The sequence below is a fragment of the Dermacentor variabilis genome, chromosome 10 (genome assembly GCF_050947875.1).
Source record: "Dermacentor variabilis isolate Ectoservices chromosome 10, ASM5094787v1, whole genome shotgun sequence".
NCBI classification, from domain to species: domain Eukaryota; kingdom Metazoa; phylum Arthropoda; class Arachnida; order Ixodida; family Ixodidae; genus Dermacentor; species Dermacentor variabilis.
In genome coordinates, this window is record NC_134577.1 from 26,796,934 (window position 1) to 26,823,769 (window position 26,836).

General features: G+C 46.0%; 2 protein-coding genes and 1 long non-coding RNA gene across 4 annotated transcripts in view; all 3 read left to right on the forward strand.

Moving 5' to 3' along the window:
- Positions 1-26,836, forward strand: part of LOC142560209 (uncharacterized) — a 45,223-nt gene that overhangs the window by 9,306 nt on the left and 9,081 nt on the right. The window contains exons 1-2 of one of the 2 annotated variants that reach the window (XM_075672140.1): positions 20,644-20,991; positions 25,379-25,527. In XM_075672140.1, coding sequence (XP_075528255.1) covers positions 25,413-25,527 — 115 coding nt within the window. In that variant the 5' untranslated portion in view covers positions 20,644-20,991; positions 25,379-25,412. Of the gene's footprint in view, positions 1-20,643; positions 20,992-25,378; positions 25,528-26,836 lie in introns of those variants that run through there. The other variant, XM_075672141.1, reaches the window with a different exon arrangement.
- On the forward strand, positions 7,215-13,000 carry LOC142559462 (uncharacterized). The gene is made up of 3 exons (XR_012823116.1): positions 7,215-7,357; positions 11,837-11,945; positions 12,651-13,000. It is a non-coding gene; the product is annotated as an uncharacterized LOC142559462 (long non-coding RNA).
- Positions 16,304-26,836, forward strand: part of LOC142560208 (uncharacterized) — a 187,200-nt gene continuing 176,667 nt past the window's right edge. The window contains exon 1 of the mRNA XM_075672138.1: positions 16,304-16,313. The gene's annotated coding sequence lies outside the window, so the exon portion shown is untranslated. The remainder of the gene's footprint in view (positions 16,314-26,836) is intronic.

Here is a 26,836-nt window from a genome sequence, read left to right on the forward strand (position 1 = left end):
TGTACTTTCGTCCTGAACGTCTACAGCAGACCGTCCAAAAAGGGCCTAACACACAATTTCGAAGATTTAACTAACGAAACGATGACCATCGCGGGCGACAACAGGCTCGTCATCGTAGGTGACTTCAACGCTCCACACAGGCAGTGGGGATATGTACACTTGTCCAAAAAGGGAAAAAATCTGGCCGATCTCATAAATAAGGCCGGCCTAGCCCTTCTCAACGAACTGGCCTCACACACCAGAGTGGGTGCGGGTCCCCATAGGGACACCACACCAGACCTAACGCTATGCAGGAGAGCCGGGAGAATCACCTGGGAGAACACCTTCGAGGACCTGGGGAGCGATCACAGGATACTCAGCATAGCCCTAGGAGAGGCCCGCGTCACGAAGGGAATAAAACATAAGTTTCGGCTGGTAGACGTGGACAAATTAAGCAAAATCAGAGACGAAAAAGAACAGGGACCCATAAGAAACATAGAAGACTGGAACGGGGAGCTGCTACGAGAAGTAGAAAGCGCCACGACCGAGATGGAGTGGGATGACTGGGGGGCTCGACGTGAACACGAAGACCACTACAACGGTGGTGGTCAATCTTCGCGGACGGACAGGAGGCTCGCGCACCTCGTACAAGAAAAAAATCCATCCAGAAACGTCTGCAAGGGCAAAAACACATCTAAGGCGCAAAATAGTGGAACTAAACAAGAACATCGAAACACACGGCGCCCAGTTATGCAATAAGGACTGGGACGAGGTATGCGACACCATGGACGGCAACATGAACACGGGAAAGACATGGAAGATCCTCAAGCACCTGGTCAATCCGTCGGGAACGAACACAGCGGCGAAAGCGGAAATGACCAAGCTCAGACACAAGTACAAAGGAAACATCCGTGAAATGGGTGATGAAATCTTCAAGCTGTACCTTGAGAGACCTCCAGCCGTTGAACACCGGAACTACTCGGGCACTCCCAACGAGAACCTCGACAGAGATTTCTCCCAGCAAGAAATCAAGGCGGTCCTGCAGCCCATCAAGACCAAGTCGGCTCCGGGCCCCGACAAAGTGACCAACAAGATGCTCCGGAACCTGGACGACAAGGCAACGAGCCGCTTCACAGACTACATCAACGAGTGCTGGCGGAATGGCGGGATACTCGACGAATGGAAGAGGTCCGACGTGATCCCCATACCCAAGCCGGGTAAATCCTTAGAAATACAGAGCATGCGGCCGATCTCTCTCACTTTCTGTGTTGGTAAAGTGATGGAGCACGCTTGCCTGAGGAGAGTTAACGGCTACCTAGAGTCAAACGACCTGTACCACAGCAACACGATTGGCTTCAGAAGAGGGCTCTCTACCCAAGTCAAGAAGCCATGATACAACTCAAGGAGCAAGTTACAGACACCACGGGGCGGGGCTTGAGGGCAATACTTGGACTTGATCTAAAGAAGGCCTTCGACAGGGTCAAGCATACGGCCATCTTCGACAGAATTGCGCAACTCGGCCTGGGCGAGCGAACATATAATTATGTCCGAAATTTCTTTACGGGAAGAACAGCCAGAATCAGACTGGACGAGGAGGAGAGTATCCAGGTGGACATGGGCAGCGCTGGCACACCACAAGGGTCCGTCGTGTCACCGACGCTCTTCAACCTTGTCATGATCAGACTATCGGAAAAACTGTAGCGAATAGAAGGAATTATTCACACCGTTTATGCAGAAGACATTACGATTTGGACCACGAAGGACGCAAGCGAGGGCGATATACAGAACAGACTTCAAGGGGCAGTGGAGGCAACCGAAAACCATCTGGAGGCCACTGGACTAGAATGCTCACCGGAGAAATCGGAACTGCTCCTCTACCGCCCCAAGAGGCTCGGCAAACCGTCCAGGGACGTAGCGGAACTACACAAAAGGGGAATCAGATTAACCACGAGAAAAGACACGGAGATACCCATGGCCCAAAAGATCACAGTCCTGGGTCTCTGGATCGAAGCCAGGGGAACAAATACGGAAACTGCAACACGCCTGGAAAAGAAAGTCACGGCGACCGTTCGGCTAATAGAGAATCTCCAAGAACAGGAGGGGCATTAAAGAAAGAAACGTCGAACGGCTCGTTCAGTCCTTCGCGATCAGCCACGTCGCGAACGTGGCGGCGTTCGTCCACTGGAACAAGGCTGAGAAAGACAAGATCGACGCGCTCATTAGTAAAGCGTACAGAAAAGCACTGGGACTCCCCCAATACACAAGAAACGAAAAGTTACTACAACTCGGGGTACATAACACACCGGAGGAAGTCGCGGAAGCACAGAGGATAGCGCCACTCGAGACTCTCCGGAACTAAGGCGGGCAGAGAAATCATGGAAAAGAACGGCATAAACTACCACAGAATGAACGGCCCCAAGACGCAGATTCACCCACACGTCCGAGCCGCAATAAACACGGAAAATATCCCGAAAAAACATGCACCCCGTGCACAATGTCGAGAGAAGAAAATGCCGCACGAAAACGATTCTCAAAAACCACGGCGTGCGGGAGGAGGTGCTCTTCGTAGACGCCGCACGGTACCTTCGAAACCGGGATGACAATGGTGGTGTCGGCGCTGACAAAGGGAACTCCCTCTTCGCAATGGTGGTCGTATGCGCGAAAGGAAAGACCGTGACTGCGGGCTCCATAAGGACCTGATCGTTGGAGACAGCGGAAGAAACGGCAATCGCATTGGCTGTAAACAACGGTCGGCAACAATACAGAACAATAATCAGCGACTCTAAGACGGCTATTAAGAACTTCACAAAGCGCTGGGTCTCCACCGAGGCGGCCGAAATCCTGAAACGCAGAGCAGAAGACTTTAAGAACGGCAAAATTACGCCCAAATACCTCAAATGGATCCCGGCACATATGGGAGAAGTAACCACGAATGCCCCTCCCAACCTCAAGGAGAAGGCCCACCCATCCGCGCGAAAACTAACCCACTGCGGCACGGACATTGACGGCCCAACCCCCGGGGAAGGAGGAAGGACTGTGGCGGAGGCGTTGGAGAACACGAAGGAGGTGACGACGACGAAGAAGCGATAAAAGATGACAGGGACAGACTGGTCACGTACCATGACATACTGGCACGCTACACGAAACAAAGAGAAGCATACCCACAACCCCCCAAACAACTCGACAGATACATATTGGAGAAGGTTGCAAAAGCAGAACGATCCGAAACTCAGTACACTTAAACAGAGTAAATTCAACCCAATACGCAGACGCGAGCTGCAAGCTCTGCAAGCATGAACACGCAGACATAACACACATTTTATGGAAATGCACAGAGATAAGATCAATATATGTAGAGGACAACACAGAACCGGACCTTCTCGAGGAGCGATGGCTAAGCGCTCTGACTAGCTCGGAACTACACGGCCAGCGATCCAGCGGGCCCGGGTTTTTCCCATTAAAGTACTTTCCTTCCGTCTGTCCGTCATCAAGTCAACAAGCGCAGTTTCGGTTGCGCGCGCTCTGAGAACTGCAATCTGTCGGGTAACAGTTGCGCGGGTAGTCGACTTTTTCGGACCCAAATGTGCTCATTCCTGCTGGCACTAAAAGTTTAGAAGATAAATTATTTTTGGTAATTCGTTACTAATTTCCACGAATCAGCTGTTTTACCCCATGGTTTTCACCGCTGACGTCATGTCATCAGTGGAACCATTTTATTATTTTCATAAACACTATATTTAAATATAACTGAAATTCTGTCGAAAGCACCGGTATATACACATACGTGAGTACGGCGCGAAGTTTAAGCTCATTATTTTTTCGCTTCTGTTTCTTTTCCATATCATTTAGAGTCGAAGTTTCCTGTCACTTATTAAACACCACCACCAACAAAAGCAGATAACGTAGTCAATGCTTACATGAAGAAATTACCTGTGGTCTCATTAGGGATAAATAAATGTTTAGGTTAGTTATACCGGAAGTATTTTCCCCTAAGTTTACTCCTTTTTCTTTCTGATTTACTAATAACAGAACCGGAAGGACTCTTAAAGCTATGAGTTCATTGCTTGAGGCAAGGCGGGCTTTCAGTTTTGACCTAATTTTTTTTTCAATAGTTTCCCATGTACACTTCGCACCATGAAACGATCGGATGGCAACTAGCTAACAATAGTGGTTTCTAACCTAGTACGTTCTTAGGAACAAAGACACGAAGTTCGGGAAAAAAAGAGATAAAAGTGTCACGTAGGTAAGATGTTTTCAACTAAACGCTTTACAATACTCTCTTGCAGAGGAATGCATCCTTTTCAACAGAACATTTTCTGGTAGGATTAATATACCAGGAAAATGTGAGACATGGTCCTGTTATCCTGAGAGCCACATTGTGGTGGTAGTTAGGTATGTAGAAATTTGTGACCGGATTTCCTAATAATAGGTGAACTAATAAAGAGTCGTGGTTATTGCCCGCGCTTTTAAGAATTTGCATGCGCTTGCACGGTATAGTTCAACCATCTCGCATTTCAAAGCAATAATATTTTCAAAAATTGCTGAGATCTTTCTCACTGTATGTATCACTTGTTTGAATGTGCCGTTCCAACCTATGACCTAAATTACAAGGACGCATTTATGCTGTTTTCTTTGTTTCTTTTCTTGTGTAGGTATGCGTGTTTGTGCATTACATATATATCTATTATTGGTGCACTTTGATTACCTCTAATATAGAGGTTTTGCAATTCTTGTAATCGACTTTGTAACTGGTTCCTTTTTATTGCGTTATAGTTTGGTACATTTGTATGTTTCAGAAGTTACTTTCATTTGTCGATCCGTTTCATTGTGCACTTGGTTTCATTTGGTAATTCTTGTATGCTGATAAGCTCCCTTAATTCTGCGTCGCCTTCTTTCTCCCTCCCACTCTTTCATCAAATTCCGCTTCGACGGTCGTTAGAGGTGTCGTGAAATAAATTAATGATAAGAAAGAACATGGATAAAGAGCGACAACCAGGGGAAAGTAATCATATTCCAATATCAGGATTCTTTTTTGGGGCCGTAGGCGCCCTCGTCAAGCTCTTGTGGCTAACGCAGAGGTCTGCTTTCCATTCTCTTAAGTATCGTAAGCCTTTGTGGCCTATGCAATCTCATATGTATCGCCAAACGTTGGTCGTCGATGATTGTAAGGCCGCTTGCTTTCCACGGTACTACTGCGCCTTCCAAAGCAAGGGACAGCCGCCTAAGGAGGCTAAGATGTTTTCGTATAGCTGATTCTCGAAGCGAATATTTAGGAGGAAGCTTTAGCTCGGGAGCTCATATGCGAATCCACGGGAAAGCAGAAATCGTTTTGCTCAATGACTATTCCACCTAATTTGATGGAGTTTATACTGCACTTAAAAGAATGAAATGAATGAATAGAATTTATTGATAGGAAAGACAGAGAGGTCGACCTGAGCTAGTGCGCTCTAGTCTGCTACTCTGCACTAGGGAAGAGGGAAGGGGAGTGAAACTATTGGAATGAATGATGATGATAAGAGAAGTGGTGAGTGCTTATGTACATGAGACAGTTGCCTCGCTAGAGCCGCTCGTCGAGCTTGGTGTCCTGCAGGAACTCCAACAATACTTTTGTTGCACGCATTGAAATTGCAGTGTCAGGCCATGGGCCGAGGATAGCTTACTCCGACAGAAGTTGCCTGCCAACGCTGGCTAAGAAACTGTCTAACGTCCTTCGCTCCAGCATATATGCTGGGCAATCGCACATAGAAAAATTTTAAAACTCTAACTGAACAACATACGATATCACAATTTTATAAACTGAACTTAATCATGCATATAAAGCAGACCAAGTTCATATAGTATACAGTCTCGTGAAATATATTGCTAATTTATGGCTAGGTATTTTGCAAAACCACCGCAAACATTTTAAAAACTCCAGTTGAGCTGTGAACAAGCGTATCAAGTATAAGACTTTAAATGCTCTAACAGATGCAGTTAACAAAACTGCAATAGAGCCTTTTTGATGCAAAGTTACAGATTTGCGAAATTCGTGCTCATATTTTTTTCTAACTTACTAATTATTCGTAATTGTAACTATTCGAGGGCCTAAATGAAAATTATGCTTCATACAGTCACTAGAACTTCTTCTCCAATGCAGCGAATTCCTTTAAATTCAGTCCAACGGTATTTCCATAAAAGCGTGTCTGCGTTTCACATCCATTTGGTCAAGTGGTGTTCTACGGCCAGGCCAAGCATCTGATGCCGCTGGTTCACGCAACAAACCAACCGCCGTCACACCCACATTCCAAAGCTTTCGAGCGAGAAATTTTTGACCCAATCACGTCGCACTGTGCACCGTTGATCTTGAGCAGCCCGTGCACGTGTACACTGAAAACGTGGCCATGTCACTCCGCTGTCATTATCAGCGAGTTGATCGCCCGAAAACCACAGGGAGCCACGATGACAGCAGGGCTGATGTCACGTAGCCGCAGAAGATTAAGACCGCTCTTCCGTCCGGCGGGAAAAAGTGCCAAAAAGTGGCAGTGCGGATGTACGTGCATAGATTCGTGAGTCTTTCGAAAGTAGTGCTCGAGGATTTCCCCATGGGACATCCTGAGGTCGCTATGAAACTTCTTTACCTCGGCAGTTGCACATATGCTCGTGTCTGATTATTTAATATGCTTGATATCCATTCGCACAAAGCGTGCACAGTTACACAGTACACAGTGTACACAGTACACCTACAGTTGTTTATACCAGCATCCGAGCACTACTCGCATGCTGGTATAAACACCTGTACGTTTGTACCAAAGTTATTGTTTTCAGTGCTTATATACATTAAGATCCTGTCATATTTTGTTCATTTAGCATACACATAAATACTTAAATCCATTTCATCAATTAACGAATAATGTAATGGTTCTGACCTATCCGGTTAATTTTTTTAATAAGTTCCCAACAATTTTTGTAGTAGACGAACGCGGAGCAGTTGTTAGACTGCCCTGGTTCTAAACCACGTAAAGGCTAGATGAAAATTATTCTTTATCTTCTGAGAAAGAGACCAAGTTGTCCTCTGAGCGTCTGGTTTATTAAATTCCACTGCTCTTTTGGGGACGAGATCACCTTGAGTCAATGGAATAAATTAGCCCGACGAGACAGGAAATTCTATCCAAAATACTTAGCTACAATGTACAGAGATATTTTCGGACACAGCACCAACGGAAAGAGTTACACAGCTGTACCAATAACTGGGATAACTTTGCCGCGTACATGAATGAATGGTGGGAAAATATTGTGACATGTTTTAGGTGTGGCAAGCTTCCATACGGCTGTTATTCCCTCGGCGGGCCCGACCTGCCACTCCCGAAGTGCTGTAACACCTATTGTGACCCAAATGTGTGTGAGTAATCGTTTTAATGGAACCAAATGTCAATTACGATGTCATATTGTTGCCTGTTATGCGGAGCTGAACATTCTGACGCTCTTTTCACAGTACGTGACTTGTGGTGTTAGAGTTTACCTATAAGCACGATGTATATGCATGCTTAAAGGGCCCCTCACCAGGACCCATAGCAAATTTTGGTTATACACTGGAAGTTGTTACGTGTCCTCTAAGGAACGTGCTGCCGAAAACATTTTGCAAATCGGCTCACAAATAGCCGAGATAGAAATATTTCAGTGGGTCGAACTCATTATTTGAGCAAGCGGGCTCCACTGCCAAGCATGACGCTCTCTCCACTCGCCCCGTATAGCCTTCGCAAGTGAAATTCCTTCCCTGTGTTCTCCCATACCGGACTTCGAGGATCGCGTGACGGATACGTCAGAGGCCCCACCTTCATTTTTTTTTGCTCCTCCCTTTTTTTTTGGTGCTACGCACTTCCACCGACGGTGTCGCGAGCGAGCTGTTGTCTCGTTCGCGCAGCGCACGATTTTGCGCCCTGTGCACAAGGAAACATGACTAGCGGTATAATTTAGTGCTACACGAATACTGAAGCAGAACTAGCGGACCGCAGAGCATGATCACGCGCTGGAATATGGTAGAAAATGCCATAGTTTCGGTAACTGCGCACGTGAGCGCACGACCGTGGGAACACGCAGACGAAGCGGAAGCACGTCTCTCTTGCTTCAGTGCGAAGTAAAACGAAAACAAAACAACACGCAGACATTCAGTTTGTATTTATTAATTATGGGGTTTTACGTGCCAAAACCACTTTCTGTTTATGAAGCACGCTGTTGTGGAGGACTCCGGAAATTCCAAGCCCCTGGGGTTCTTTAACGTGTACCTAAATCTAAGCACACGGGTGTTTTCGCATTTCGCCCCCATCGGAATGCGGCCGCCGTGGCCGGAATTCGATTCCGCAACCTCGTGATCAGCAGCCCAACACCATAGCCACTGAGCAACGACGGCGGGTGTTCCGTTTGTATGTTTTATTATTTCTCTAAACTTCAATTCGTCAATTCAAGCAGCAGATCGCACAGATAACAGATGTTGCCTTGAATAATTCTCGAAGTCACGATTCATCACGAGCGACGTCACACTGCGGACACGACTACGTAGGCGCAAGGGCACGACTACGTCACCATCCGGCTTGGAGCACGGCGGCCGCGAGGAGAAGGAAAAACGGCGTTCGGTTTGAAATCTCAGACCTTTCCGCGGCGCGTAGCGATGTAATACTTTGCAGAGACGATCGTTATCGCGCAATGCATGATCTGCGCTTGTCAGCTCAAAGTGGCGAGACCTGGCGAGGGGCCCTTCAAAACACGCATGTACTTAAGATTGTATTTTCGAACCAACGCTTGCTCAGTTAGTTTTGTCCCGCTTGCAAAAAGGATGCATTTATTCGCCGCTGTGGCTTAGCGGCTATGGTACTGCGCAGCTAAGCACGAGGTCGCTGGCTCGAAGCCCGAAGGACGCGTTTCGATGGGTGTGAAATGCAAAAAAAAAAACGCTGTGTCCCGTCCATTGGGGGCACGTAAAAGAACCCCTAATAGTCAAAGTTATTCCGGAGTCTCGAACTACAGCGTGCATTATAATAAAATAGTAGTTTTTATTCGCAAGACCCCAGAATTCAATTCAAACCGAGGAAAGATGCATTTGGGAAACTCATTACTGGAATGGTAATGCACCTATTTGTCAATGTGCGCTAGCAATAAATTACTACTAAATGCACACGAGATCACTAGTGTCCTGGCTTACTTATATATGTCTTAGAAGCTTATCCTCGAACTTTTATCAGTTTGTTAATTACCATCGCTATAGAATAGAACGCGATGTCCGTCCCGATATACTCGTATAACGCACCGGTATATATGTAATCGCACCATGAGTCTTGGCGATTTTAATGTACCCGTCACCAGGCCATATAAAAAATTTTGGTTTAGAGTAGAAGTTGCCAAGTGTCATCTAAAGAGCATTCTACTGCAAGAATTTTCAAAATGGTTCATAACTTGAGGAGATAGGATAAATTCAAATGTTTAAACTTTTGACATAGAATTGCAGCAAGCTTCTCTAATTTATTGTCATGGGTTGTGCGTGCTCTGGTTCTCAAAAGCGAATGTGCGGCTGTCTGTAGGGCACCTTTGGTGGTGTCCTGAAAGCTAGAGGATAAATCTTTGCTGCTGCTGTCAACCGCCATTAATTTAAGCGTCCGCCAGTTTCTACATTTGTTGACACAAAGTAACCTGGAGCCTATCAGCTCTCAGTCCTTAGATAAGTGGGGAGGTTCTCGCATTCCGATATCCAAACCTCCGGACAATTCCGGTAGTCGAGCGTGCAACAAGTGAGAGGTCCAGGCAGCCACTGTGCGCTCTTCCACAGGAAAAGGCAGCGCTTCCATTGTTTAACAAAGCTCTTGTTCCGAGGACGATCCCAACAATCTTCAGCACCTCGAGTTGATCTTGGGGCCATCCCTAGAGGTAGAGATGAGCATTAAACTCACTATCCATCACTCAAGGCCGTGGCGTCACTGCTTTTATTCGCTGTAAGCACACGCAGTCCAGTAGACCTACGGGTGGTATGTAGGCTCCCAATTTTGTGAACGTGAGCTTGCTCTCCTTCGCTGAGAGATAAGCGTACTGGTTTTTATGATCAGGTGGCATTGGATGGTGAAGATACGTGAAGTCCCGCCATATGAAAACAACTATATTGGTGAATTCTCCATATGTAAAGGACATTACCCGGACATACTGACGGATTATGACCCGTCGGGCGCGCAAAAGTGACAACAGTGGGGAACTGATTCGCGGATAGAAACTGTCGAAAGTAGGACTCGTGCGACTTGAGCCATTTGGAGTTCCATTTAAACAGAAACGCGGTCTGTAACCACTGCACGAAATGCCGGCTTCTCGTGAGCCATGACTTCAAGAGTTGCATACACTGAACCCGTGCCCAGCCTATGTATCAAGCTTTGCACAGGCTAAATTTGGTGTGCGAAATCGCACCAGGCATATTACATCTGCTACAGAACGCAAAATCACAACTTGGCAATCACGGAACCTTGTCGCACCAGCAGTTTCTGATGATGATAATAATGATGGCTTCAAGGATCGTGGTGCACAAAAAACAGGTTGCGCACTCGGGAGCGTAGGAGACTCTTCGCCACGGGTGAATCTTTGCATTCTCCCAGTTCTCACGGTACCCATTTTGAAGGCATTCAGCGGTGATGCGATAAGCACTGTCAATATCCGCAGCTGCGGGTTTCCTTTAAGCTCTTCAGCCGAGACACCGAAGAATGGCAGCTGTTGCGTGATTCACGAGCAGGAGGCGCCACCGTACCGCGGCCCAATGCTTTTTCCCCGAGCGTCTTTCCGCGGTCTCGTTAGCGCAATGGATATTGTGGCAAGCGCGAAGCAAGATGCTTCTCATTATATATCTTACTCAGTCGTTAAACGTGTTTCGTCAACTCGGTGTCTTTCAGTGCAAGCACTCAAGAAACATAGTGTGAGAAATGAGAGTCAACCAGGTCGCACTATAAGTGAACGAAGACGCTGCGTAGACTGATTGCCACAGCCAACGAAGTTCGAAGCCAACAGCAACACCACGCAACAATGGCGCAGGTTTAAACAAGCCTTCGCGCTCCACCTAAAAGCGACGGATGTCGTTGGCGCGTCATTAGAAAGGCAAGTTGCTCTTGTTCTGACGATCGCAGGGCCAAGTTTACTTGACGTTTACGACACCTTAAGTTTCGGAGAATCAACGACAATACAGCCCTACAAGGAATTCAACTTTAACCGCGTGATATATAGAGACGTCTCACGCGCACTTCTCACCGAGGCATAACAATGTTTAGTCCAGTTACGTTTTTCCTCACCCGAATACAACGTCCAGACGGAAGCTTCGACAGTTCTCTAACTGTTCTCAAGTTTAAGCACAGCGACTGTACTTTGGGTCCGAAAGGGAAAGTATGATCCGTGATCACATCGTCTGTGGAACACAGGGCGATCGAGCTCATGTGGACATTTTGGAGCTGGAAGGCCTCTCGCTTGAGAAAGTCGTGCAGGTGAGCCTTGCACATGAGACAAGGAAATAGCAGATGAAATTTTTCAAAAATGGTGCCACCCCTGCTGAAGAAGCGCACGCTGTGGGAAAAGAAATTAGACGCCACATTCCTCTCTCAGGTGGTAACAAGCGTAGGGTTAACTTCTCGCATGCTGCGCATTTTTAAACCAAGTTGCGCATGAAAGAATATTTTCTTTAGTGATACAGTCTCCATGTTCTTGATTTCTATAAAGGACACGGATTCTGGGTGAATATGAAGGATTTTATGTTATTTCGATTATATTATGCTAGAAGTAGTCTTTCTATGTGTATCATATATGATGCACCATGCTTTAGGAGTTCAAGGAAAACATCGAATATAACAAAATGTACAATACGCAGTTACGTGTCTCACGCCTGAGAACAAGCTTTTGTGGAACAACCAAGAATACAACTCGACAAACCCATGCGTGCGGTACTCTTGCCAGAAAGGAGCACTAGTAACAATTACGTACGTAACCTGCCCTTATTCCTAACACTGTAATGAAAAAAATGCCTAGTGTGTTACAACAAATTCTCAATAAAATGTTTCGCACCGTAAAGTTCGAAATAATTCATTCGGAACACGAAGTGTTTGCTATTGTCACTAATGTGTAACTTTTGTGACTATTGACTAATTGACTATTGTCAACATTCCTGTGCAAACTGCAATCACATCCGCAATCCATGGTCATTTTCAGATATCCTAAATACTTGAGAAATATTTGTAACAACATTAATACTGCTCTCAAGCCTGTCTTGCTGCAGTTAGGTTAGCTGATTTATGTTTGCGGAAATAAGCTCGGTTACGCCTTACGCCATTTGCACGTGTTTCTCGGCTGCTCAATATATTCATTGTGTTGTGTTATTGTCGCTCGCTGTGGTGCAGTAAATCTCTCACTAAAATTGTAGTTTTGTGATCGCAATTTCGCATGTGTCAATGCAATAACCGTAAGTGTACTAATTGTGAACCAACTCATAGTCCAAACGATCAGAATGAAAGTGCTGAAATTCTGTTGTGTGCACGTTGTGGCTTTAATGATTAGCGTAAAGTTACGAGGGAAACAATGTTTTGTGGCCTGTAGAGGTGCGATGCTAAAAACATCATGCCATTTTTATTGAAGTTTTACTGACGCGCCATTCTTGTCCTTTCTTTCTTTCCCTGCATATCTGATAGATGCCTAGGATACGGGAATACGAGTTGTTCTGCTTCGAACATCAACCCTTACTTACCTTTTCCGGCATGCTGTGGCATGGGAAAGGTTTGCCCACGTTGAAAAATCAGAAGAGTCAATTTGTTCATCCAAATTGCAAAAAAAGAATAAACCCTCACGAGAATACCGAATTAAAACGTTTTGCTAAAGCATTTGTTCATTATTTTTATTCCGTTTAATTGCTACGAAGCAGAATTATCGCGAAATAAAAAAAAAACATGGATATTTTTCGACAAGCACGTATAGTGTATGAAGACTCAAGCATTTACGTTATCATTGCATGAAAAGCCTCGCTGTAGGCTTCAGTCCACATTTGCAGCGTCCACGAAAAGCCACAGGCCTCCAGCCGATGTTGCGTTGAGGCTAAGTGAAGCAATAGTGCCCCAAGAAGAAAAAAAATCAACACTACCCATCTGACGATGGCTGGCGTCGGTAATGCGTTTTAGCATTGAATCAATATAGCGACACAACTTATTGCTGCCATTAAAACGAGTTATATATGAGGCGGGCTCTGTAGCGGGGCTCCTTTTTCGCGCTTCGATGGTGATTTATTTTGTGAGCCTCTTTGAAACAGGGCGGTAACAAATAATCGCCTGGCCTGCTTGAGTGAATCTGGTATGCTACACATACTTTTCATTCTAGCATTTTTGTACACGTCTCCTCAATCTTTCTTCGCTTCCTGAAAACTTTTTTATGTACCTTGTACCACTACGTATGCCTACAACGAATCCGGTCGTATCAATGTCTTCGCTGTTTTTTTCCCACTGATACTCTAAACACCTTTTGCTTATCTCAACTGCTGACAGGTTGATGCTTCCGTCCTCTTTAAGTCCAAGTGCTTCTGCAACTAGTACATGACCAGGGTTGTTGGAGAAGTATGGGAGAGGCCTTTGCCCTGCAGTGGGCCTAACCGGGCTGATTATGATGATGATGATGATGATGATGATGATGATGATGATGATGCTTCTGCAAGCTGTACGTTACCTACGGCTCTCGCTGGGTGAATCTCTTCGCATTCAGTCAGAATGTGGGGAGCGGTCTCCGAATTTTGCGGACACATGCCCCATCTTGTGGTGAATATTTGCACCGGTACGTTTTTGTCCTTAGGCAACCATCTCGAGCTTGACATAGCAAGGTACTGACTGCCCTTTGTGTTACCGTATAGATTTCCCCCTCTAATTTCTTTCTTCCAATTCTTGTACATCTCCATGATCTCCTTTATTTCCATTCTTTCCATCCAATTCATTGTTTTCACTCACGGGCGAAACATCGAGTAGCACGAGCACACAGCCATCACGGATAACGACACTGATGAAACTGCCCACGCCGATCCAGGCACAGCAGTGTACGCTTCCCCATAACTGCAGATAACGAAGCACGAAACTTCATGCAGCGGCTTAAGCTGGCGCCGGGCCGGCTGGCGCTCGGAGACACTCGAATGTGAGAGACTTTTGGATGAGGGACACCTGCATCTCGGCAGCAGCCAAAACTTTTGATGTTTCTTGAGCTCAAGCTCCTTCAAAACGGCGGCAGCAAGCGAGAGGAGGTGGGAGGAGGGTTGGAAGGGCAAGGCCTCCTGGATCGCCGCGTACCTATAGGATGCCGTGCAAGGGCAGTGGATTTACTTTGCTGCCCTCCTGATGGATGGCACCAATTACCTCTGCAACCGAAGCGGCGGAGTTTCCGAGGCAGGGCCCAACTATGCGTCGCCAGGCAGCTTTTTTTATATACGACAGACTAGTGACGTCACTGCCCACGTCGCAGGCTTCCCTCGCCGCGGCAGTTTGCGCAGAAGTAATATTTACCGAGAAACGTATCCGCAGAGCACTGCCTAGCTGCTTCGCATTGTTATCAGGAACGCCTTATCATCAATGTGGTTCGGATGCTTGTTTTGTGCTTGTTCTTTATTTAAACGAATTCTCTTCTGCATGTTGTATTCGTACCTCTAATCTGCGCTGCGCATGTAGAGTGAGCATACGGTGGAAGAGAGATTTAGGTCGGAGGGTTGGCGATTGGTATTGGCTGGGTTGCTATTCTTGGTCCTCGCCAGTGTTTCTGAATCTTTGCTGCAGAAACTGAACGGATGACACAGAAGAGCCGAATCAAGAAAGCGCAAAAAAAAAGCCAGAGGTAGTGCAAGGCTACGTGCAGTTTGAAGTGAAGTGGCGAGTAGTTGCGATGTACCTGTGGTATTCTCTGCACACCATAAGTTGTCACGCTGTGCGCTCGTAATCCCGATCAAAAGAAGAAGCGGCCGTGCGAGAAAAAGTGCACCAAGGCCCTTATAACCTCTACTGTTGAAGTGGCGTATGTGTGGCTCACGCTTATGTGCGCCGTGGTTTGTGGACACCGCATTACTTGGCAAAAGCCGCGGCCAAGTTGCCCGAGAATTGACAAACGAGTTTCATATCGACAACTGTGCTCAAAGCGTTAACGTTCCTTTGTTGTCACTCGTTCGCAATGAGCAGCAGTCTTTAGCTGTGGCAATGTAAATCTTATTCGTCACTCTTGTTAGTCGTCTTTGTTGAATTCTGTCTCTATACGTCAGCGCCTGATGTTTACTTTGGCGTAAGCTTTCCCGAATAAATAAGCTGGAGGTTGGCACTGGTCTCGCCCGTTATGTCTGTGTATCTAATACCCGTGTCACACGGGCTACTCGGATCTCCTTCAAACTTCCTTCCCTTAAAGGACCGCAAGGGAGTTTCACCTCAAAGGAGTTAGCTCCGTGTCACACGGCCTATAAGCGAGCTTTTGAAAGCTGCCGCTGGGGGCCCATTAGGCACTGCTCACCTCGTACGCTGTCATGAAAGAAACACGTTATATATTGCTAAAAAGTCTTGCGAAAGACGTGAATCACTCATTCCGCATGCGCGAGACGTGCGATCGCGTTGACCAAAACAACAAAAAATGGCACAGTCAGGGCAAACGCAGAAGCCTTTCCGAGAACGCCCGGTTCGAGAGTCGAATGTAGCTGCTCAACTCAAATATCTTTGTGAGTGCTCAAATACTATATTATATGCAATAAAACAGTTATAATTGCGTTTAAAAGTGAAATTAATAAAAATGAGGGTGATTTCTTCACTTGAAATTCAAGCACGCTGGGAACAAGAGTACTCCCTTCAGTCTGCAAGGGAGATCTTCCATCTGCTTTCGCTAGGAACTTCCTTAAACTTCCTTTGCTAAAGGACTGCCGTGGGACACGGCGCGCATCTGCCTCGAGATAAAGACGTCCTTGGTGGAAGGGAGTTAAAAGGACTTTAGCCGCGTCCGTGTGACAGGGTATAAATACGCGCCGTCCTTAAGATTGATCTTCCTTTCTTCTCTTCCGTTGTTTTTTACTTCGTGTCCAGGGAAGCAGCGTTCAAGTTTGAAAGTTTATTGCAATGTTTATTTAACATAAGTAAGGCATACAATTACAAAGTGCACATTTTTTAGGTCTCAACAAATTCGTTAAAGGGCCCTTACCGATAGCGATTAAGGAAAAACACTTCTACGGCAGCTGCTATTCTAAACTGCGAAATTTCAGAAAAGTAGCTGGATTAAGCAAAACAAGAAAATGCAGTAGTAGAGAATTTTTTTTTGCATGAAGCGGTGAATCATCGAAGTTCTTATCTTGCTTCTATACATTGTTACCTAGAAACCGGGTTTCTACAGATACTAATAACAATGACACCAATAGGTTACGTGTTAAGTCTGCCCCCAGACCTGCGCGCAGGTGTTCAATTGTAACAATCGCACATGTTTTTGTTGTGAGAAAAAATGCACTTGTAGCCTCTAGTCTTTAGGCACGAAACATTTTCTTCGTGCTCGCGAGCGAATTTGTTTCTGCGCTACATTGGGTCTGCTACACGATGTTGCTATTGCACAATGGCCATATTTGATGAGAAATAACAAACCTTTGCAGTGCATTGCATATAAGAAAACCGTGTTTGCACGCTTCTGACAGATATTTTCGTAGCGTAGTAGTTAAGTGCTGATAGCCGTGAAGAAATGTTTTCGGGCAACAATACTTCAGTAGAGATTTCTCACTTTATTTTAACTATCCTTGACGTTTTGAGACAAGCAAAGATTACAGAGAAAGTGCGTGACACCTAAGATATGGCATGAGACTATAAGCAGCAGTAATGGCTACGACATGATGTGTCATAAATGTCCTACTCCTGTGAGTACGTATCCGGTAGAAACACCGCGCGTGACTTGGCTTTTAACACCGAGACAGGTTTATTGGCATGAACGTGGTAGAGATAATGAGATCAATGGCCTTGCTGTCTAGCTCCTATTACAATGCAGAATACATGTTACGGGGTGGATGTGCCTTGGATGCCTACTTTCGTCAATAATAAACCTTGCTTAACGACATTTATGCCGAATATAGAATGAAATGCACCATTTGAAAATATTTTATTGGTTTTTCAGTAATCTGATATTTGTCACCGCTCAAATTGTGACAAATATGGTCTCTTGTGCAAGGTTTCGGCTTCACACCGTGCATAGCAGAATTATAAAATGGCATATATTGCTGCTTGTGGACCAGTAATAGAAGATAAGCTAAAATATTTTCATTTCTGTCTTAATAATAAAAATTAATCGCGGCTGTTATTAACATTGTGAACGTCAATGAGTGTTTTTCTAATAAAAGCAGATAACTAATATTTCTGATATTTACAGTAAGATCCGAACACACGTATTTTAAACATCATTGTTCACGCGTATACAAAATTTGGCTGATATTTTTGGCTGAGATTTTTGGCTGAGATTTTTGGCTGAGATTCTTGTCCGAGATTTCTCGTCCGAGATTCTCGTCCGAGATTCTCGTCCGAGATTCTTGTCCGAGATTCTTGGCTGAGAATTTGGCTGCAAAGCAGCGAGAGCAGCCCAAGACAGAAAAACTAGAAACACGAAGTTGGAAGTTCGAACTACGCTTTCCTCTGTTCTAGATGATGAATTTTCTTGAAGTCTGTTGAGCATGCAGACCGATTTTTGCAGCAGTGCAAATTTTGAGAATTATCCTACCATGTAGGTGGTAGTTGTAGGTGGGTGGCTTTACCCCTTACCTCGGATAGATGACGCTCTTGACTGTCTCTGTCGTTCCAAGTATTTGTTGAATATACCTTCATTTTGGGTATTCGAAGATTGCAGTTGACGACATGGATCAGGAAAAAACGGCGTTTACTACACCTGATGGGCTCTGTCAGTTTAAGGTGATGCCATTCAGGCTATGCAATGCTCCCTCTCCACATTGGAACGAATGATCGACGTCCTCCTTTACGGCTTAACGTGGCCAATCTGCTTGTGCTACCTTGATGATGTCATGGTATTTTCGCCGGCCTTATACACACGCCTCGAGCATCTCTCCACAGTTTTTTCAGTGTTCCACAGAGAGAGACTTCAGCTTAATTCGACGAAATCTCAGTTCGGCCACCGGCAACTTACTCTGCTCGGGCGCCTCGTCGACACTTCCGGTGTTGGTACCGATCCGGAGAAAGTTCGCGCAGTCAAGGATTTCTCTGTGCCCACCTGCGCAATCGACGTTCGCAACTTTGTAGGCCTCTGCTCCTACTTCTGCAGATTCGCGCGAAATTTTGCTGACAAAGCCCGCCTTCTAACGGAACTTCTTAAGAAAGACGCGACTTTTGCCTGGGGTCCCAACCAAGCTAAAGCATTGGCTGAGCTGAAGACGGGACTCACGTCGTCCCCGATTCTCGGCTACTATGACGTGCCCGCCCCTACGGAGGCTTGCACCGACGCCGGCGGCCACAGTATCGGCGCTGTTTTGGCACAAAGACAGCGCGGTTGCGACCGTGTCATTGCGTACGCTAGCCGTCTGCTGTCACCAGCCAAACGCAATTAGTCGATCACAGAACGCAAATGTCTCGCCCTCGTTTGGGCAGTAGGTAAATTTCCCCCCTACCTCTACGGACGGTTTTTCAGTTATCACCGAACACCACACCTTATGCTGGCTTTCGTCTTTAAAGGATCCAGCTGGGAATCTCGGTTGGTGGACTCTACGGCTCCAAGAGTACTCTTACACAGCTATGTATAAGACAGGCCGATTCCATGAGGACGCTGATTGCTTGTCACGTCATCCAGTAGACCCACCAGACCTGCCTGAGACCGGTGAGTCAACTTGCGTCCGTGCGCTTACTGCGTTTGGTGACACCTCCGATGAGCAACGAAGCGACCCTTACCTGAGAGATATAATTCTCAGCTTGACGGGCCTGCAAACTTCACCCTCTTCGCGTATGTTTGCGCTGCAAGATGGCATATTGTACCCTTAGAACATGCACCCTGATGGCCCTGAACTGCTCCTGGTCGTTCCCAAGCATGTGCGAGAGACTGTGCTCGCACAGTTGCATGATGACCCAACTGCTGGTCATCTGGTGGCCTCAGACATGTGATCGTGTTCGGTGTCCTTTCTTCTGGCCCGGTATTTACCGTTCTGTTGACCGTTACGTCACCTCCTAAAGATCTTGTCAGTACTACGAAAAACCAACAGCCCTACCAGCTGGCCGTCTTGAGCCCATTGAAATACTATCATCGCCATTCTTTCGAGTTGGTCTTGATCTCCTTGGCCGTTTTCTTCTATCGCCGTAGCAACTGCTATTGCATAGCAGTTTCTACGGGCTACACCACTCGTTACGCAATCATGCGGGCTCTGCCTATCAGCTGCGCAACCGACGTCTCTGACTTCCTTCTCAACGCAGTAATAGTGCACCACGGCTCTCCGCGACAACTGCTTACGGGCCGGGGCCGCCACTTTCTCTCACAGGTTGCCGAGGACATCTTGCACACGTGCGCTACAAAGCACAAGTTTACAACGGTGTATCATCCTCAGACCAATGGCCTCGCAGTGCGGCTCAATAGAACTATCATAGAAATGCTCGCTATGTACGTCTCCACCGACCTCCGTGACTGGGATACCGCTCTGCCGTTCGTCACATACGCCTACAATACGTTCCGCCATCATTATTCTGGTTTCTCTTCATTTTTTCTCTTGTATGGACGAGATCCTATACTACCGTGTGACACGATCCTCCCAGCCGTTCTCGATACAACGTCGGAATATGCCCGAGATGCCGTCGTATCTAGAGCGACGGAGGCACGTCAGATTTCACGCCTGCGCCTGACCTCTTTCCAAGAAAAGCAACGATGCATTGATGACGCTCGTCACCGGGATGGCCACTTTAATCCTGGTGACATGGTGCTTGTTTGGAAACCAGCACGGCGGGTTTGTCTTTGTTACAAGCAGATTTCACTTTACTCAGGCCCTTACCGTGTCTTGCGTAAAGGGACAGACGTGACCTACGAGTTACAACCTCTCGATACCTCCACACCACGATCCTGCTCTGATATCGTTCACGTCGATCGACTGAAGCGATATCACTCAAACCTACCAAGCGCCGGTACAGGCGCTGCAGGGGCGAACGATGACGAGAGGACTGACGAAGACGACGATCGCCGATAGTCGTGCGTCCGGGCTTAATCTTGAATGCCTGTCTCCGGCCCGTTATATATATACTGTCAATATATTTTCAAGCGTCTTTTCTCCCCACAGCAATATCGACGCAGCTTTTCTCTTTTCTAGTTTAAGTTCCAGTGTTTTTAACCTTGATGCTAGAAGGTCTTATTCCATGATTACATATGCTTTATTCGAAAAAAATATGCTTCCTTAGTTTATTGTTCATTGTATAGAATGTTTTGACTGCGGTGTCGGCACGAAGCGAGTTGCATTTCTTGGAATTGCAAGAAACATTTATAAGATGCGCATTTCCAACAAGAAAATCCCCTTGCAGAAGCAAAATGCTGCGATATAGACAGAGGCTGAAATATGCTGGTGTGAGATTTCTCTGAAAACGTATTGTTCGACTTATTGTGCTGCGCTACTATATATAAATTTTGGGGTTCATGCAGCATATATATAAGTCCTTTTCGTGGACCTTGGCCTCTTTTCTCGCTTGCTTTTTACCTGCAACTGAACTGAAACTTCAGCTTTAAAATCATGCAGTTGCAAAGCATCATCGCATTATTCATTTTGACAGCACACTTTCCTTTGCTATTGTACTGCAGAAACAACTGCAAGAAACGGTGGAACTAAAATACTTCCGCACAAGCAGAACATCTCGGAAAACGGCTGTGGACAATCTTGCATAGCGAGCAGGCGTTTTCGACTGGATTTCTTGAGGCATCATCGCTGTCTTGCTGTTCACCTGTACAAGATTTGGCAGACACACTGGCAAGAAGGCGCGTGGCGAAAGTGTTTAAACTTCGTTACTGGCCAGACCTGCTACACAAATAGCGGTATCGGTAAGGCAGAGAAACGCTCGATTACGGCAACTTTTGTTTTCTCGTGTTGTTATGACGCACTGCTTGTTGTTTCTTTTCCTCGGAAAACCAGCCGGAAGGAATAGGTGCATTTTTCAAACTACTGAAAAGCACGAGGGTTGGCAAACCAGTGAGGGCAGATCGAGAATGGTTGGCATATATGTTTCAATAAGAGGAGCAACTCCGCTGAATTCGGTGAACGAAGAAATCACGCTGCAGATTCCGCATGACAAAACTGACCGTAACGGTGAACTCTGGAATGAGAGAGGAAAAGCAAAAAAAGCTGGCGCTTAAATTCGGGGAATCAAGAAACAGATAGTTGGCAAAATTGTGTACGCGAGCTAAAAAGCCAGCATCCAAAACTATTGCTAGTTTGTACGGGTGGCTACACTTGCAGTGAATGAAGCTTCAACGATTGTCAGAGTAGACTTCGTATGCAAGAATAGTCTGACTGCAGAGAAATTTAATATACAGAGGCTTTCTCTTCCAGAAAAAATAACTGTGCCAAATTTTTGGGTCAGCCATCAACTCGGGCTAAAGTTTCGCCCGAAGAACGTTGCACTGACTGCGTCAACAAGGTTTAGCATTGCGTTTAGACTTTCCGGAGTGTGTTCCATATACACGGGTGCGCAAAAAAATAACAATTCTGGCACCCTTAGAACCTTTAACCCGCCGTGTAAGGCCTGCAGTGAGATCACACAGGTGCCACTACGCTGCCCGTTAAGAGCCGTGCCAGTAAAACATCACCTTCAGGTTCGAGCATTGATATTGTTCTGAAGGTTATTCCATACACTGAGACTACTTCGTATATAAGGAGTGTGCTGCGAGTGTTATGCTTTATGACAATGGCTTGTGAGCTGCTATTTCAAAATTCTGAGGAACAGATTAGTCAAGAACGCAGTAGCTTCTGTTAGCAATTTTATAGGAGAATAGTGTAGCAATATAACCTGCAAATACAGCGTGGCATAGTGCATGGCATGGCATATAGCCTACATATACCCAAATATATTCGGAAGCTCACAGCAATGCCAACAGGGAAATTTCGGTCAATATGTCCAGATAATTGATATCGCAATTAAATACTTGTAAAGGAAATAGTTGGGAAATACATGTGAACGTTATAAGAGGTGGCGACCGTAGTTGAAGGGAGAGACTTGATGTCATCGTCAGGAGATAGGCGAGCAGGGTTTATTTTTGTTATTTACATTTGAAACAAGAAATACATCGACAGTCTAGCGTGACTCCCAAATGGAGCCCGCAAGACGAAGCATACAGCAAACGAGCACACAGCTCACGAGTAAATTTCGAGCACGACAACGAGCACAGCCTAGCCGCCGACAACAGCTCGTTATGTCCACTTCGTGTTCCCTAGATCCCTAGGCGAGGCAAAACGTTCGACGGCATCGTAAACCAGCCGCCTCTCCGCGGGATGGTTTACACACACACACACGCACACACAAGTTTCAGTGCCCCCTCCGAAGGCAGATTACCTTTGTAGCGCGGCCGTCGTGTTGTCCATTGTCCTGCGTCCCCGCAGCCAGGTGGTCACGCCCGAACCTAGCCGGCGCCTCTACCTTCCAGAGCTGCCGTAGTCCGCAGTTCTCCAAAGGAATTTCACGGTTGGTTAGCGCTGCCCTCGCTGGTTCTCTGAAGGGCGCCACCACCCCGGATTGATCGATGCACCTGCAGCGGGCTGAAATAGCTGCAGGCCGATCCTAACAACGTGAATCAATTAGCAATACCTATTTACATAATAAAATGTTTGTTCGTACATGACTAGGAAACGAGTGTTCCAAGTACTGAAAACGACAATGATGCACCGAAAAGAAAGAAAAAGAAGAAGAGAAGCTACTATTGTGTTGCAATGAACCTATCCGCTTTTCAGCACTATACAAGTGTGTGATGCACTAGTATATTACACGTTTAGTAAGAATATCCACTTTGTTATGACAGTGTCTGCGTAATAATCAAAATATGTTATTCATTATTTATAATTTAATATCATCTGGTTAATTTCTCTCCATCTTATTTACTTGTATATTTTCTGTCTCTCTTATAATGATATAGTATGGGGTCTCGTGCATTAACTCTACGATGGAAAGGAAGGAAGCTCGTTTGGAGGTACATCACCAGAAGATATTTAGTGTTATGCACTCACCTTAATTCGTAGCAGCTAGATAATTTATGCTACGATTGTCAGGGTTAGTCAGCTTTGTTCTGGTTTCAAAGAAGCAGGGCTACAGCTGCTTGACAGTGTTTTAGTGCGCGCATGATCACAGAGATTCCAGGAACGCATTAAATTATTAATGCGAAAAAACGTTTCTTTCAGTGGCATATAGCCAACTAATAACATAAGCTTAACGCTTATTCTAAGCAGAAATTTGCGACGTTGGACGAAATGGCTTCTCGAAGGATTTACGACTTGCCAGCGTAAAATACGGAGCAGCTAGTACCACTCTCGCATGAGTAGAGCACATTGTATGCGATTTTTCGCAACTATTGTGCGAGCGTACGCGTAGTTATCACGCAACGTACATTAAAGACTTCTATCGGTATCCCAATTTATTCAATCATCTTTATTCGTTGCAATGGTCTCATATATAAGATTGGCGATATCTTTTCCATAAGTTCGCCATTCCTTCCAACGTATGCAAATATTAGCTGAACTGGAGCCTAATTTTAAGTGGCCATGCTGTGTGCACGCTGCTCCGTACAGGGTAATGTCAGCAACCATGGTCACACATTGGGTTTCCGCTATCGTCGTGAAGGCTATTCGTGAAGGCTACACATGAGGGCGCGAGCGGATTACACGCCTACAAAACTTGTCGACCATGGAGGCTCTGCTGCCAGGCCGTGCCGACCGTTCTTTCGTATTTCACATCAGTTGTCGCAGGTAAATGCAGCTACGTGGAATGCGTACAGCTCACGCATGGCTAACTGTCCGTTCTTTTCCCACTCCTGAGCCGCAGCGCCGTCACGAATTGCGTGCCACTCGCCTCAAACCGTGAAGCCCACAGCAGTCACGTTTCGTTCACTGAGGATGATATGACCGGCAGGGCTGGCTGCGACAAGCTGACGCGGTAGTGTGACAGAGTACCCTAGTGCTAGCGAGGCCTCTTCGGCAGTGCTAGATGATTGCGGTAGATTGTTACATCAGTACATGATATTGTAGCGTGCCGCGTTTCTTTTTCTTTTCAGGTAATTATAACAATCAAATTCTGGGGTGTTACGTGCTACAACCACGATCTGATTATAAGACACGCCTTAGTGGGGAACTTTTGACAACCTGGGGAACTTTAACGTGCAGTCAATGCACGGCACAAGGGCGTTTTTGCATTTCGGCACCGTCGAAATGAGGCCGTCGTAGTGGAGATTTTATCCCGCGACCTCGTGCTTCGACAGAAAACACCACAGCCGCAAGCCACCACGTACGGCGAGTATTTTTAAGTAATTTGCAGTGATGGCGTCAGGAACGACGTAAGAATGGACAGACATAGTAGTAGCTGCTGCAGTCGAGGCCTCTTCCCATCGCCGCTTTTGTATTTTAGCAGTCAATGACGCTTTCGTTGCGCAAGCACAGGTACAACACGTCAAAACATATAAGCGTTTTTTTTTTCTGCAGCAAATTTTCTGAAATTACGGGTTGCAGTTGGTACGATTCTAACCCTTGATCTAAATTACTCGGTGCGGCGGCAATTACTTCTAGGTGGAATCAAAATGCTTAATCGAGTAACATAATACGCTAATTAACTTTCTAATTGACTAATTTATGGCACGTATTTCCATATATGAATTGTAGCTGGTGAATATGCAAGTCATATCGCCTTAGAGTGAATTCTGGGGATGGCGCTGGTTTTGAGATATCCGCTATCAAATTTGCGACAAAATGCACTCTTGTTCTACTTACCCCCCAAAAAAGAAAAAAAGAAACACAGAAAAAATCATCGAAGCACGAAAGTAACTGGAACGCCAATGTACTTCGTTGGACAGGTTGAAAATTAATATATTGAAACTGGCGTAGCGCTCGAAATTCCTTCCACGTCGATATAACTTGCGTACTCAATAGATGCAGTTCAAATATTGAAATATGTGCCAGAAATGACTTAAAATTTAGCGTAAGTGTGTTATTAATCAATTAAGCGTCTTAGTTTCTCTTCTAAAAGGCTTATGGGAGCTTCCAAACGTTCGCGTGAATAATAATAAAATATTAAAGTTTATTCCGAGAACACGTTGCTACTCGACATGCGAAAATACTGCGTTGTCACTGAATGGTTCACTTGAAATTTGTAAAACGGCTCCTATTTCCTCCCGGCCGAAATTCGTTTAATGAGCCCAAAGCTTTAGATTATTATTACCATTCTTTTTTCAGATCACCATTGCCGTACGTTATACTGCTTTTTACCATGCTGGCCAACGGAGCGCTCGTTATTTATCTTTTGTGCATTTCACTCACTGAAGCGATGCTGATCTTTAATAACGTCCAATTTACTTCTTATCACTGCGACTTAACTGCCAACGGTGAGTACATGCTGCTTGATAAGACAGGATTCCCACTCGCAAAGCCTTTTCTTTGACAAAGGTATTTCTCACTGGTATCGCCCGGTCGCCTTCGGTAGTAGTAGTGACGGTTGTGACCACGGCTCCGAAGACGACGATCAGTGAGTCAGGAGGGCTCGATCTCGTCTTGGGCATCGCTGTATCTACGTAAAAATGTGGTCGACTTGAGTACTGGCTGGCGTCGTGCTACGGGTGGTGATTGTTAGGGCCCACTCACGAGGGCACACCCAAACGAGAGCATGCTAGTTCATATTAGCCCTCAACCTCGCGGAATCAGGTGACGATGAGTCGAGGATTGACCTCGGAAAGTCTGTGAGGGTGAACCTAAGAGAGAGGGAACGTCGGGAGGCGAGTTAGAGAGAAACAAACTAGGATGTGAGTCTATGTGAGGAAGTTGGCATGTAACCAGCTATTGTTGTCTGTGTAACAGGTATTCATCGGCGTGTACTTTTCATTGATCCTAAAGACACCATCACATTATGAAGCCAACCCGCCCGTCTGGCGACATTAAGCGACAGTGTACTGCGTTTTGCCGGTGACCTAATGTCACATACTTGTAGTTGTAGTTATTAAGTTATGCATCTGACTGTAATTTATTTGCCATGTACATATGTATTGAAAAATAAAGCTCCAGTTGTGGCTATCTACAATGTTTGCGTATGTTAGGTTAGAGTTGTAAACTGGAATAATGTGCCCAAGAAAGGCTGGCCAATATTTCGTTACGAGGACCTATCTTCATAGAAGGCCTTCGACGAAGATCGAAACATTCGCCGTGGTTGCTCAGTGGCTATGGTGTTGGGCTGCTGAGCACGGAGGTCGCGGGATCGAATCCCGGCTACGGCGGCCGCATTTCGATGGGGGCGAAATGTGAAAACACCCGTGTACTTAGATTTAGGTGCACTTTAAGGAACCCCAGGTGGTCGAAATTTCCGGAGTCCTCAAATACGGCCTGCCTCATAATCAGAAAGTGGTTTTGGCACGTTAAACCCCAAAATTTAATTTTAAGATCGAAACGTTGGCCAGCTGCATAAGAAAAGTGATAGCAAGGTTCATCGCGGCGCTAGCAGTCTTCGGTCGGTGTTACAACTACGCACGGGTGCGTCATGTTGGCGCGGCGCAGCACGTAAGGCCGCTCTTGTTGGGCAGGAGGAACAGCACCCTGGCACCTAACAGGCATCTCACAACGCTGGTGTGATGGGGAGCGTCGCCAGGGGTGTTGGAGGCGTCGCACCTCCCTGGCGTACAAGATGGGACCGACGGGAAACTGTCG